Here is a 14311-nt window from a genome sequence, read left to right on the forward strand (position 1 = left end):
TTTGCATCAAAAAATGGGCCAAAAAGAGCCCAGCATCAGCCCACTTTTAAAAGAATTTTTGGAAAGAAAATCTCCAAAATTTGGAACCCCCCTGTAGGGGTAGTTGAGAAGTCGTGGGGGGCACTGTATTCATTGAATTTATGCAATTTCACAGCACAGGCATGAGCCAGGGATATTGTTTTTCTTGCATGAATTTTTTTTTGAGCCATGTGGAATATAATTACATTAAGAAAAGCCTGGTATCTTCCAAGAAGTTGACATTTCTTTGCAATGAAGATATACATGGGTTCTAAGATAGTTAGGTTCACCATGGGACAAATGATGAGGAATGAAAGTTATGAAATTTTCAACTTATAGCTATTAAGAATTCACAAAGCAGCGGAGTCAGGCTAAGTTGTCACTCAATGATGGTTGATAGCAGGAGTTTTGGCTTTGCCAGAGTTTGCGAGATTGAGGGGAAGTTCCCAGTTCCCCTGAGGAACTTTTGACTCCTGTGAGCTCATAGCGTTGATCGCTAGGAGAGCAGCGAGCTGGCCAAGCCATCTCCGGAATTCATTCTGGAAATGGAATAATTGGATGGCTGGAGGAACACTCAAGTTTTGCTGAAATCAGAAAGACACGCACATAACCGGTGCCCTCCGAAGCGAGGGCACTGAAAAGTCAGCGGTTTGCAGGGGGCTCACTCAGCGTGCCTCTGGCGAGACTTGTTTGCTCCAAGGTTTTGCGCACAGTTGCTCGGCAGTAGAGCCACACCGAAGAAAGTCATTTTGTGCTGTATGAGGAATTTTATGCCAAAGGATGTCTTTTTGACGCAAAAGGAAACACATCATGCCTGTGTGTGCATAAATGTTGTAGGTATGCACGATTCGATAAATAGTTACGTAAAACGACTTCCCAGATTGAATATCCATGGAAGGGGCAGCCGAAACGAAATACCCATCCCAGGAAACCGATAATACCCAGAAAACCGTTTGTTGAGAAGGCTCGACATAGAGGATTCATAGAGGAGACCTGACGGGACTGAACTGATCGGGGGTACATACAACGTAACCGGGACCGAAAAACACACACACTCACGCACAATCAATAACAAAAGCCAGGAAGACGATGACGGATGCCGTGTCTGCAGAGATGGAGAGTTTGGTGCCCTCACGATTAGGAACGCAGGCGTATTGGGACGACAACTATGGCCGAGAGCTCTCGAACTTCTGTGAGGCTGGCGACGAGGGAGAGGTCTGGTTTGGGGAGGCAAGCTCGGACGAGATCCTCGACTGGATCGCGCGCTACTTGCCCTCGCCGATGACCCCGACCAAGCTCAGTTTCTCCGGCTCAGACGACGGAGAAGGACCAGTGGCTAGTGCTCGAACTGACTCCCAGATCCTCGACGGTAACTCTCAAAAGTCCTATTCACCATGAGCCCGAGTTCACTAACCTTCTTGACCTGTTTCTCCACCAGTCGGATGCGGTAACGGGCAGCTCCTCTTCCTCCTCGCCCAGGGCGGTTACTCGGTCGAGTGTCTGGCCGGGGTTGACTATTCGGCTAGCTCGATCGAACTCACGTCACAGATCGCTCGCTCAAAAGGCATCGAAGGCCTGCGACTAGAGGTAAAGGACGTCCTCAGAGAGCCTATCGAACCGCCCCATCGGACCGGCCTATCGGACTCGAAAGGCTGGGACTTGATCACCGATAAAGGAGTAAAGTCTTCTTGCTTCTTTATACAAACTCCAGCTTTCCATCTACCTCGCTGACCCTCTTCCCCCTCTATCCGCCGCTCATCATCGTCTTCTTACAGACTTTTGATGCTATCTGTTTGTCCGAGGAGAAGATAGACGGAAGGAAATTGGAGACCATTTATCCAGAAAAGATTCTCGACTTACTCGTCAAACCCGGAGGCATCTTCCTAATAACTTCCTGCAATTGGACCGAAGAAGAACTCATTCAAAAATTTGTCTCTCCTAATATCGGTCTGTCCCTTTTTTACCCCTCCCATCCAAACACGAATCCTACTCCGGACCATCCTTTCCGGTGCTCATTATTGTTGATGAAATCATTTAACAATGACAGGTTTCAAGTTCCATTCCAAAATCCCTCGTGCTTCTTTCTCATTCGGCGGTTCAAAGGGCTCGACAATAACGACGATAGCCTTCCAAGCGATCTCCTAAGCCTTACCGACTTACATATGCGCGACTCACCTTACTTCAACACCTTTAACACGGTTGTATCACTAGAAACCCGCTCTCCGTTGACCATCGGTAACCACCTGAATCATACTCGTCCTCAAGCTATACCTATCGAATACTACACCAACACGCTTATATAGACGTATCTGAAACCTGAAAAAAAAAAAACTGACATAGAGGGAATAGAATGATGATTTAATAATCTTCTTGAGCGGGGACAAAGGATAAAGGGTAAATCCTTGACTTTCATTAGGATCACTGTGAACTAATCAAAAATTAATCCACACTTTCTAAAAAAAGATAATCAAGTAGAGATTTACATTTCAATGGTCAAGATCAATCAGTTAGATTGGTTGAGTTGAGACCAGTTCAACTGGGATACTCAAACCCAGCCAAATATGCTGGCAGCAACGGTGCAACAATGACAATACATGTATTGTATAGGCTATACATTGTATTGTATTTTCATGCAGATACACACAAATACAATAAATGTATTTTGTTTTGGTCTCACCAAACAATTCCAACAATACATCACCAGGGGAGATTTTGACACTCTTGACACTGCCAGCATAATTGGCTGGGTTGAGGTTATCCCAGTTAAACTGGGATGAAATCAATCAATTTAAACTTGGTTGATCTCAACTGATGAAATATAAATCCAAGGTCCTTGGATTTATATTTCATTGGTCAAGATCAACTCATTTTAAATTGGTTGAGTGCATCCCAGTTAAACTGGGATGACTTCATCCCAGCCAAATATGCTGGCAGTGCTCCAGAGAGTGCTATACTGTACCCTTTTTCCATAACTGGGCTGGATGCCTTTGATGATAGTAGTGTAAGAATTAAGGAAAAACTCTGGAACTAAACCACAAATGATCTGAAAGTGATCCTGGATTCATGCATAAACCATCCAGAAGTCATGCAGAATTCAACTAGAACACAACTGGAACGCGGTTGAAACCACTAAGACACAATGGCCACAATCAAATCATAATTCAATTTGAGCTGTTTGTTAATTGAGATGAATTATTGGGGTTCAACTCATGTTATTTATATGCACATGAAGGTGGCCATTGTTTTCACTTTGCTAATGTAACTGTCATGTGCCAGTGTGTAAGTTTGTTACAAATTGCAGGCTGGGCCTCCTGCAGATCAGCAACATGTACACCCCTGTTATAGTGATGTGAAGGCCCATCTGAATTGGTATATTTCCCTAAAGAAGGCCAGTATCATCTAGAATTGAGCCAAAAAAGGATGAAAGTAGGGTGAAAATATGAGTCAAGTCAACCTTGGAGGTGTGTGGTCTCAGATTTCAGATAGACATCCTGGCTTCTTAACATATATAAGCTTGTGAGTAGTTTTTGTTTTTGTTTGTTTTCCAATGTCTTCATGCACATGCATGTGATTTTTTTTCCACTTTGCCAATGTCAGCCTTAGAGATACATCAAGTATCCAAAAGACTGCAATAACTTAGTAAATAATAATAATTATTAAATTATTATTGCAGAATCAGATTCCTCATCATAAATTAAGGGGGGTCGCCCACTCAAAGTAACCCCTTATTCCTATTCCTTCATGTACTAATTGTATAAATAAGAATTGGCCCCAGAAAGCGCCCAAAAATAGTATTACATACAAAAAATTAGTAAAACAAACAAAGTAAATAAAAATAAACTGTTGTAAATTAATGAGTAATATTACTTGTGTAAAAATACCCCGTGAAAGTATTATGTAGACTTCTACTGAAGCTCTTTCACATGACAATTGGTTATAAACATGTCATGTGACAGAGTCAGGGAAATTAGTCTATTACAAATAAATTACCCACAGCCAAGCCCTGTTCACGACTACACCTCAGGATACTCCCATAGAGAGAAAAGGACTTGGTGTTTACGCCCACTGAAGTCCCCTCTATAAATAGAGGCCTATTTGGCCCTCAGGAAAAGATCCCCCAGACCATTCACTGCCCATAAACTGTAAGTTTGCCGTGAATATTCTCCTCTGCTACTATTGTAGCCACTTTTCCTTATAAACCATCCCCAGCACGTAAAATCCACTGGATTAAACCCTTTAAATCATCAAAAATCTCTTATTAGCATATTTAAATCTTTATCCTTATAAGTAGTTGCCGTAAGACCACCGCCTCTGTCAAGCAGCCAATCATTTTAAGCGCTTACCACCTACTTTTTACACCAAATTAATTCCCTGTAATTAATAATTAGGCCGCGTTTGGCAGCGTTATATGACGCGCGTAATAACCTATGCAAAGTGTATGCAAAGGCGCAATTATTAAACTGCAAATATTACTACACCTTCATGACGCTGGTGTTTGTCTACCAGCCTCATAATCTAACCCTCCAGTCACCAAACAACGAGTAACTTGGACAACTACGATGAGCTCGACACGCTTGAAAACCCAGAAGAAATGATACTTATCACCATCTTTGTGATCATCCTGGCCACCATGAAGAGGTTACGTCAAAGGGCCATTCCGTACAACGACCTTCCGTTTTCCGGCGCCGATTATACAGCTGCAATTCTGGGAGGGAATCCACGGCGATGTGTCTTGGTCTTTAGAATACCTACGTCGACTTTCCTGTTCATCAGTGAACAGTTGTTGGAGTCTGAGGTTGAGCCAGTCTCGAATCTGATGATTGAGGAGCAACTAGCCATTTTTTTATACATCGTTGGGCATAATAATAGCAATCGGCAAGCACAGGACCGCTTCCAGCACTCTGGGGAAACAATTTCAAGGTAAGTGCCATTTCCCTGAAGTTGATTATGTTCTTCTGGTCATTTTTCTGATACTATTTCTTTTGGATGGAAGAGTTTTTAGGCATATTGTGGAGTTGTTTGTGGTGATTTCTGAAAAATTCATAAGCAGTCCTCCAGTCAATCGGACTCACGGTCACATCAAGTCAAATACAAAATTTTCACCTTTTTTTGATCAATGCTTGGGGGCTCTTGATGGAGTGCACATTCCGGCTTCCGTACCGGCAATGCAAGCTGCGGCTCATCGAAATCGAAAGGGATTTCTTTCCCAGAACATATTAGGAGTATGTGACTTCAGCATGAAGTTCACATATTTGCGAGTGGGATGGGAAGGAACTGCTCATGATTCGCGTGTACTGGAGGATGCTCGATTGAAGGATTTCTCGATACCATCTGGTAGTTTCTACCTAGGTGATGCAGGGTATGCTCTGGATTGGGGAATTTTGGTACCATACCGAGGGACACGATACCATCTGCGAGAGCAAGGAATGGCTAATCAAAGGTATTTTTCTTCCTTTATTTGAGCCTGCCTTGAAACATAGCTGATGATTTTATGTGCAGGCCGGCAAACTGCAAAGAGTTGTTTAATCTGCGGCATTCAAGCCTTCGAAACATCATTGAGCAAAGTTTTGGGGTCTTGAAGCAGCGATTCAAGATTCTCACCACCGCTAGCGAGTATCGACTGGAGCAACAATACAACATCGTGATGGCTTGTGCATGTATACATAACATCAATATAAACCAAAATGGCGACATGGATGAGGTCTTTGAGGTATCTAACTTGGCAATGAGGAATCAAGCACCTAAATCTGCGATCCCTGAGGAGGAACTTAGCAACCTCCAAGACCAAGAGGAGTGTGAAAATTGGAGAGATTCCATTGCTCAAGGGCTCTGGGAACAGTATGAGGCTACTCTCAAGACTCGTTTTGGTTGATTGGGTGTTCTCACTTGGCTATTCCTTTTTTGGTTTTTTTTTTTTGCTTATTTTTTTTTGTTTAAAATAAAATGGTTCAAGAACCCATTTGCTATAGAATGAAAAAAAACATATGTATTGATTGCTATGGGTGTGCACAAATACAACAATTGCTGAAATCAATTGATAATCTCGTCCATCTGTTGGTCAAGCCATCTTGAGCGGAGTTCCTTGTTGTGAATACTGATGAAGGTCTGGGCGCTTAAGTCGTCCCGAGATATTTTGAATGCTTGTAAGGATTTGTTCTGGCTGGCTTCCGATGCATGCTCCAACTGATAGAGAGCAATTGCTTGTTGGAGATTGGTAGGTGACTGGCGAGGTTGACTTGTGGATGATGATCTTACTTCTTCAATACGATTGACTTGTTTACGGGATGCCTCCAGATAGGAAACAAGACCCTCAATTGCGACTGCTACTGAATCCTTTTTTGTATGAGAGCGAGAAAGATATGCCAATGGACTAGGTGTCTGTCGATTCGTAGTTTCGGCAGGGTTTGGTGAGTTATCAATGATTGGTGCCTCGTCATTTGGGTTCTGAGAAGAATCCGGGGAAGGAAGGATGCCTGCCGCTCAAGCCTGAAGTTGCGCAACACGATTGCTGACCGAGCAAGAATTATCTCCTGTTGCCGCTGAGGTCCCAAATATGATCTCCAGCTTGCGATATTCAGGAAAGGGGCTGCCTTGAAACTTTTGCGCACGTGGGTGCGACTTTAAAACAGAGTCAGCCTCATTGTTACATGCCCATGACCATAAGAAATAACTCACCTCCAAAAACTTCTCCCAGACATCGTCCGAGGCTATCACATTGCAATTAGTTTCATCCCAACCAAACCCGCTCGCATTTTTACACGCTGTAAAGGCATCATAGTCCTTTTTGAAGGACTGGCTGAGCTTAGATTTTACTTTGGTGTAATCCAGGTGGTTTCCAACTTCCGGAAAGGCGTTTCTGATAGCTTGCGCAACATGCCGATGAGAAGCGCTTTGAAAACCGGAGTCCAATCGCTTTCCTCGGTGGACCTCCTCGACGTAAAGATCAAGCATTAAGAGCTCCATTGGACCCGTCCAGAGAAGCTTTTTGCGGTTCGCGCCAGACAGCCTCGTCTCGTTGTCTGGATCCACAGATTTGGTCTCACGTGATCGGATGGGTCCAGGCAAGCAACCTCCTCGACCTCCTTGTGTATTTCCTCGTCCACGGGTGTTGGATCCTGGCTGGCTGAAAGTCCTCGAAAAATCAGAGTCCATTTGTTGAGCTGACCGAATTGGGTCGACAAGTTCTTCGTCCATTGTTGATTGGAGTGCAGCGTAGTGAAATTCTGCAGCGTAGTAAGGGCAGCGTAATGATACAGTTGGTCATTAGATATATATTGGTATCATGACGTTTATGCCAAACACCAAGTGTCGTAATGGCAGATGTCACAATTATTTATCGCGCAATTATTGCGCTGCCAAATGCGGCCTTACATATTATTAATTACATAATTAATCCCCCTCTGTTACAGAGTGTGAAACACTTGTAGTGGCCTTATTTGCCACGTAACAAGTTTGGTAATTTAAATTACCAGTGTTTAAATCAGTACAGTTATAGTACTAGGGCCCAAAACCCTTATTTTGACGGGTTTTCTGCCCTAAGTTTCATAAACAGAGCTGTCAGCCAATTTCACCTTTGTGCACCGCGTACATTAGGGTGACAGATCACTGGAGGGGCCTTTCACAGCTCCATTAAAAGTAAACACTGGTTGGAAAGCCATGAAAGCCCCCAAAAGTTGCATTTACGCTGTTTGGAACCCCTTTGACATGGAGAAATTGATCAACAGAAATTCATCACAAATGAGTAAAAATTGGGCATTGATTAAGTATTATTTCATGACAGATTGTAATTAAGTTATCCTTAGAAAATTAAATGGTTCTATACAACATTGCACAAGGTCCTGTGATAATTCCGCATCACTTCTGACACACTTCCCATTGACTTCTGGAGAATTTATCAATCATTTCCTAATCCACATCTGACTCACATAAGACCCAGAACAAAATAAAATTAGACTCTGGCACTCTCTGGAGAGTGCATCAAATTCTCCACTGGTGCATGTGTACACTTTTTGGAAAAAAATACGATACAGATACATGTATTTTTAATTTTTTCCAATACAATACAGTCCAATACAATTACATGTATTGTACTTGTTGCGCCGTTTTTGGCAGTGTTAACTAATTGAATTGCAAGATCTTTAGTGGGAAAAATCAAGACGGGGAAATGTACACATCCTGAAGCCTGAGGAGACTCAGTACCAACAACACCGCAAGAGCTACGCTTCGCTACAAAAAGCGGCGCTTTTGTGTAGCGAAGCGGGGGACCGCTTTTTCAAATGACAATTAGCAATAGCGCGAGCGGAAGGCCGCTACTTAAAGCGGTAGCGAAGCACCAGTACCACTACTTCAAATATGATTAGCGCGCAGCGCAGCGAATTTTTTTCCGCTTTCGCTAAAGTTGAGCGTAGCGGCGAAATCGGCGCTTTTTGGCGCTATTAGCGCCTTGTAGCGCCAAAAGCGTAGCAAATGGGGCAGCTTTTCTTGAAAAAGCGTAGCGGGCCAGTCCGCCTTTCTGTGGAAACTGCCTTAGATGAAAATTAATCATCAATCCTCCATCAATTATGATGCTGGGGATTGATATTGGAATGTTGCTACAGTAGCGCAGCAAAATTGCTCAAGTAGTGTTTTTTCTGCTACTGTAGCAATAAGCGTAGCGGAATTCTGCTATTCACCGCTGAAAATAGCTCGCTATTTTTGCGGATCTTTTCTGCTTGAAAAAAAAAAAGCGAAAAGCGTAGCGCCCAGTCCGCTACTAAAAGCGCAGCGAAGTGGGACCCAAATCGCTACGCTTTTGCTACGCTTACCGCTTTGCGTAGCGTAGCTCTTGTGGTGTTGGTACCAAACAAGAGATGTCCTGCAGGCCAGTCCAGATGCAGACATTTCTTCAAGCTCAACCAGCCTCTTGTGTCCAAGGTTGGGTTGCAGGGCTGACAGCATTGCCAAATTGCCCCAATGACCTCCTTAAATTAGATATATTGAAAAATTGACTCCCAAAAATGAATTTTACAACTCCCAAACATTGCAGACACCTGGAAGACCAGATTTTGACGTCTGGCCCGGGTCCCCAGTACCAAAATTTGGTCCGGAAATTTTTTGGGAGTTGGAATACAAATTCCACTATCCAGAATGGGAGTCAGAAATTTAAATTCACAAAAAATGCCTGAAATGTGGAAAAATTTATAACTCCTCATTGGCACTGCAAGAAAAACTCTAGGAACTGCTTGCAGTTGAGATGCATAAAGCTTGAATCAAGCCTCAGCTCAAGCTGGAGTCAAGCATCTAAATTCTACAGTAGGCTGAGGCAAAATTTCAACCTTGCAAATGAGCATCCCCCTGAGCACCCTTTTATTTGCTTTTGGTAAATGGCCCATTGAATCCAGCCAGAATAACATAAAAAGGGTATGCGCACATGAAAGGGATATGTACATATGAAAGGACTATATAGGGGTATGTATGCATGAAAGGGGTATGTGCAGTAAGGGGTATTTGCACATGAAAAGGATTTGTAAACATCAAAGTTTTGGTACATGTAGGTGACATGTACATAGTCCTTGACTATGCAACCTGTCACACATATCTTGTAGATACTATATAGTTCATTCCACGGCTTTGTAATGAACACTATTGATTCTCTGAGCTTCATCTCCAGCACAAAGGGGTACATAAACCTGAATGATGAAAGGGGTATTGAAAGGGATGTAAAAAACTCAAAGGACATGTAAACATGAAAGGGTCATGAAAGCATGATGAAAGGGGTATGTACACATTGTGAAATGGATACATGCACATGAAAGGGGTATGTGCACATAAAGGGGTATGTACAATGAATAGGGTGAGTGCATACAAAAGGGATGTGTGCACATGAAAGGGGAATTTTCACATGAAAGGTGAATTTGCACAGGTATCAACTCATTATTTTGGAGCCTTTACTCAGTTTTCTGTACCTTAGACTCACTCTTGCATAAATTATACAATCTGCATGAAATCAACCTGTGCTTGATTCTTGCATGAGGCACAGCTTGCCTTGAGCTCTTGCATCTCAACTGCAAGCAGTTTCTAGAGTTTCTCTTGTAGTACGGGGTGCCTAAAGCCCCCCAATTAGGGATGGCCGCGGGTACCCGGAATCCGTCGGCGGGTACTGGCCAGCGGATACCGGGTGCGGGTGCGGGTGTCAGGGCTAGCCAAAAATTCAATACCTGGGTACCCGCCTATCTGACCAAGCAATATGCATGCAAAGGGTTACACATGCATATGGATCCGTGAGCTTGCACATCCACCACCCCATTGAGCTCCTCATTGATCTTGTCACCCCCATTGATCTAATCCCCTCCATCAGCTCAAACAAACTTGTAACCCCTCCTCCAATACCGGCCCATCGCAATGACAAGGAGCAGCAAGAAGTGTCACAAGTTACCCTCTTCACCTGCATCCTTGGTCAAAAGTACCACAGCTCAATCTCAAGAACCAACTCAACAAAGACAAAAGGCCACCCACTCCAATTCCAATGATGAAACTCAAATCACGAATGTGGATACCACTACACCTGGAGCCAGTCAAAAAATCAATATTGATGATGATTTGGACAAACGGGAGCTTGGTAAGCCTGTTTTATCATTCCTTTTTGCTGGTAAATATCCGGAATGACTGACAAAAATCAAAAAAAAAAAAAAACAGGAAAGGCAATGAAACTACATGAAAATCAGCTAAGTGCATGTTACTCAAGTTTTGACCCCCCCCCCCCCTCCTTTCGCATTGTCTGGACAAAAACGGTCAAAAAATGATTGCATACCCCTGCAAGAGGTGCGTAGATTCTCTGACCTGAACGTGGTTTTGATGTTTACTGATCAGATCAATCATTTTACCTTCCAGCTGTGGAAAAAAATCTCTTGTCCGAGGTATGAAAACTACACAAAAAACCTTGCAAAGCATGTCGCCACCTGCCTTAAAAAACAACAAGAGGATCTCAAATCTCAAAAACTTGTTTTGTTGGGGGTATCCGGAACTGGGGATATTGATCCTCGTGAAGTGAGTCATCACAATATCCCCAACATTTGAATTTGTTCCTCCACTGACCCGTTTTTGGATTCAACAGGTTCCACAGCTCTGTGCAATTTACAACGTCACCATACTTCCATGTCCAATGTATGGCCCATGTTATTAACCTAGTGGTCAAGGATGGTCTCAAGGTTGTAGGTCCCGCAGTCGAGTCACTCCGAAATAGTGTTCAGTACATCCACGGATCTTTGTCTCGGATGGATGCCTTCAACAAGGCTCTTGTTTCTGTGAATCTAGCCAAAGACATGAAACACCCATCCAAGGATGTAACAACCCAATGGAACGCGACCTTCTTAATGATCAAGTCATCAATGCCATGTAAGTTGGCCTTCCAGCAAATCAATCTTGAAGACAACAAATTTGAAACTTGCCCAAGCGAAGCACAATGGGAGGAACTTGGTGTCATCCAAGATTTCCTCGAGCCTTTCTACCAAGGCAAGCTTATTTGAATCTTACTGTGAGCATCCATCAAACATCTACTGATATATTTTCTCTCAGCCACCCTTGTCTTAAGTGGAACACAGTATCCAACCATCAACCATGCCTACCACGCGATGACCGCCATTCAGAAGCAACTAGCCCACTACACCGAACCTCGCACCTGCCCCAGTGAAATAGAATCTCGCCTCCATGATATGGTCAAGCCAATGCTTGAGAAGTTTCACAAGTACTGGGATTCATCAAAGGAGCTTGCGGCAATTGGACTGATTCTAGACCCCCGATATAAGATTTGTTATCTTTGCTACAGCCTTGAGCAGCAATCCCACCTCCCAACATCTGAGGTTGATTCTTTCACAGCAAAGGTTAGGTTTTCCATCCTATTGCTTTGGAACCAATATGTACCCCCTCAATCACCTGTCGCCGAACAATCCACTCAACCCGCCTCAACGGCCAAGGTTAAAAAGATCGACAAAGATCTATCCAGGTTCAACGAATACATGGCCGGTACCATGTCTGGACATCAACTCAATGCGCCCGGAGCCGAATTGGATTTGTATCTAGAAGAACGGAACATTGTCTGTGACCCCAATAGCGAGGACAATCAGTTCAATATTCTTGGCTGGTGGGAGGGAAATGCGGCTCAATTCCCTTCATTGTCCCAGTTTGCAAGAATAATGCTCATGATTCCCATGACATCTGTGGCATCGGAGTCGGCTTTCTCAACGAGTGGGTGTGTGCTGGACGATTATCGGATGTGGCTTAATGATGAAACAGTCGACGCATTGTTGTGCACTCAAGACTGGATCAAAGCAGCCAGGGCCAAGGAATCTTCTTAAATTGCTATTTTTATTTTCATATGTTGTAACCGGTGAAAGGTTGTAATGCAGCCTGAGTCTGACTGGCGAAATAGCGGGCAGCCTGCAGGCCGCCCGTGGGCTGCCCGCCACCCGCCCGTTTAGTAAACGGGTTTGGGCCGGGCTGCGTTCTTGGCTGCACTGGCCCGGCCCGGCCTTTCCGCTAACTTCACGGGCTGGCCCGAGCCTGCCCAATAGCCATCCTTACTTTCAGCTTTAAGTTTGTGCATATTATTTTTGTTGTATTGTGTTTTTCTGGGGAGATTGTTTCCTACCCTGGATTTGTGCGCAATAAACACCAACTCTCTAATATTTCTCAGATGTTATTGTTGACATTGTCAATTGCACATTGCGTGCCACTACCATGAGTGAGCAGACAAAACCTGCAAGATTTTGTGCCAGCTTCATCTTTCCGTGGACGGTTGGACACAGTATTTGTGGTTGGGTGCCATACATATGGTGTGCATTGATTTATGTGCCACTGTGCATTGGATGTCTGGTCTGGCCGCCCTGTTTGGTGGATGCGCTTCAAGCAACTAACCAATTTTGCCTGCTTCTGTCTGGTGACGTAGAATGTGGACGGCGGATTGCGCGAGGGGGTGGAAGATGGCTTCATGAAGCCATTGTGGGGCCAGGTCCTGTCGTGAGATGTAAGGATCAGCCCGTCCCCAGAAGTTCTATGTAGTGCACCTGGGGTGTATGTGGTTGGTTTCCCTTGAGTCCGGACCTATATGGAGGCTTGGAGCCAACTTTTTGGCCAACATCTTTTGATTTTCAGAATTTTAATTCTTGGTGTAAATTTTCAAGTCCCACCACCTGAAACTGGAATCCAGCGGTCAAATATTAATTCCACTGCCAAACTGGACAGATTTGACAGAGTCTGTAATGATTGCCCATTCATACTGGCCAAATAATCTGCCTGGGTGCCAAAGAAGATTCCACAATAATCACATGGCTCATGTACATGCTGTAACAGAGGCATACCTTAACCAACCTTTTGATGACCAGAGCAGAGCGGTCATTGAGAGAGTGCGTAACCCTCTTGATGACCGGCTTAAACTATGCCAATCAGCAAGGGGAGCTCTTGATGACCTGTATAAACTATGCCGGTGTGAGACTCCAAAAGCGGTTTGCACCTCTTACGGCTGAATTTAGAGAAGTATGTGTGGGGAAACCCCTGCTTCTCTGAAAGACAAAGACTGACAACACCCCCAGCTAGGATGGAAGCAAGAAGACAGTGGTCTAGTTTAGCTGAATACTTTTCTCACAAGTGGCTCACAATGGACTGTGTATTGCAAAATATAAAGCTAGTATTTTATTATGTGGCAGAGAGTGTGAGGGTGACAATTTATTTGAATCTTGTGGGGGAATGATCTCCTTGATTTGATTGGGAAAAAAGGAAGAGAGAGCCCCTCCTTATATAGGAAAATGTGAGGCATTTGTGCTGGTGGTCTATGTACATGAGGGGTTTTGGCTGGTGTGCCTTTTACAAATGAGATATTTTGGCTGGTCTGCTGTGCAGAATACAGCTATGTACAGTCTTGCAGTTTAGACATGAGCAAATTTAGCTGGTGATCTAGTAACAAGTGTGGCTTACACAGCCCTCTGGTTGCTATGGAATCTTCTCAAGTGACCTGCACAGCTTTCAGTATTGTTGTGTAGTACAGCTTTCAGTATTGCTGTGTAGTCTGCTTGAGTGACTTGCACAGCCCCATGGTTACTATGCAGCTTTATTAATGTGGCTTTTGGTTGCTAGGATACTGCAATAAGTGGCTTGTGCCATGGTTGCTACACAGCTGCATATGAGGCTGGCTGGTTGCTACACAGCCACCTACATACACACAGATTCATGTAAAAGGGTAGTATGTAAGCTATATAAATGCAGTTGTGTACAGCTGTGTATGTAAACTGAAGGGGGTGTGTGTGTCAAAAGAGGGTGTAAT

At 43.9% G+C, this 14311-nt stretch overlaps 2 protein-coding genes across 2 annotated transcripts; one reads left to right on the forward strand and one right to left on the reverse strand.

Annotated features, from left to right (window-relative positions):
* Window positions 1-1107: 1107 nt before the first annotated feature.
* Window positions 1108-2163, forward strand: PtA15_2A413 (uncharacterized protein; the record flags this gene model as incomplete). The annotated part of the gene is made up of 4 exons (XM_053166433.1): window positions 1108-1387; window positions 1457-1695; window positions 1794-1965; window positions 2066-2163. The coding sequence occupies 4 exons, from the start codon at window positions 1108-1110 to the stop codon at window positions 2161-2163; spliced, it is 789 nt and encodes a 262-aa protein (XP_053017655.1).
* Window positions 2164-6048: 3885 nt separating this feature from the next.
* PtA15_2A414 (uncharacterized protein) lies at window positions 6049-7212 on the reverse strand (the record flags this gene model as incomplete). The annotated part of the gene is made up of 3 exons (XM_053166434.1): window positions 6049-6462; window positions 7062-7137; window positions 7184-7212. The coding sequence occupies 3 exons, from the start codon at window positions 7210-7212 to the stop codon at window positions 6049-6051; spliced, it is 519 nt and encodes a 172-aa protein (XP_053017656.1).
* Between the last annotated feature and the right edge of the window lie 7099 nt (window positions 7213-14311).

The sequence above is a fragment of the Puccinia triticina genome, chromosome 2A (assembly GCF_026914185.1).
Source record: "Puccinia triticina chromosome 2A, complete sequence".
NCBI classification, from domain to species: Eukaryota; Fungi; Basidiomycota; class Pucciniomycetes; order Pucciniales; family Pucciniaceae; genus Puccinia; species Puccinia triticina.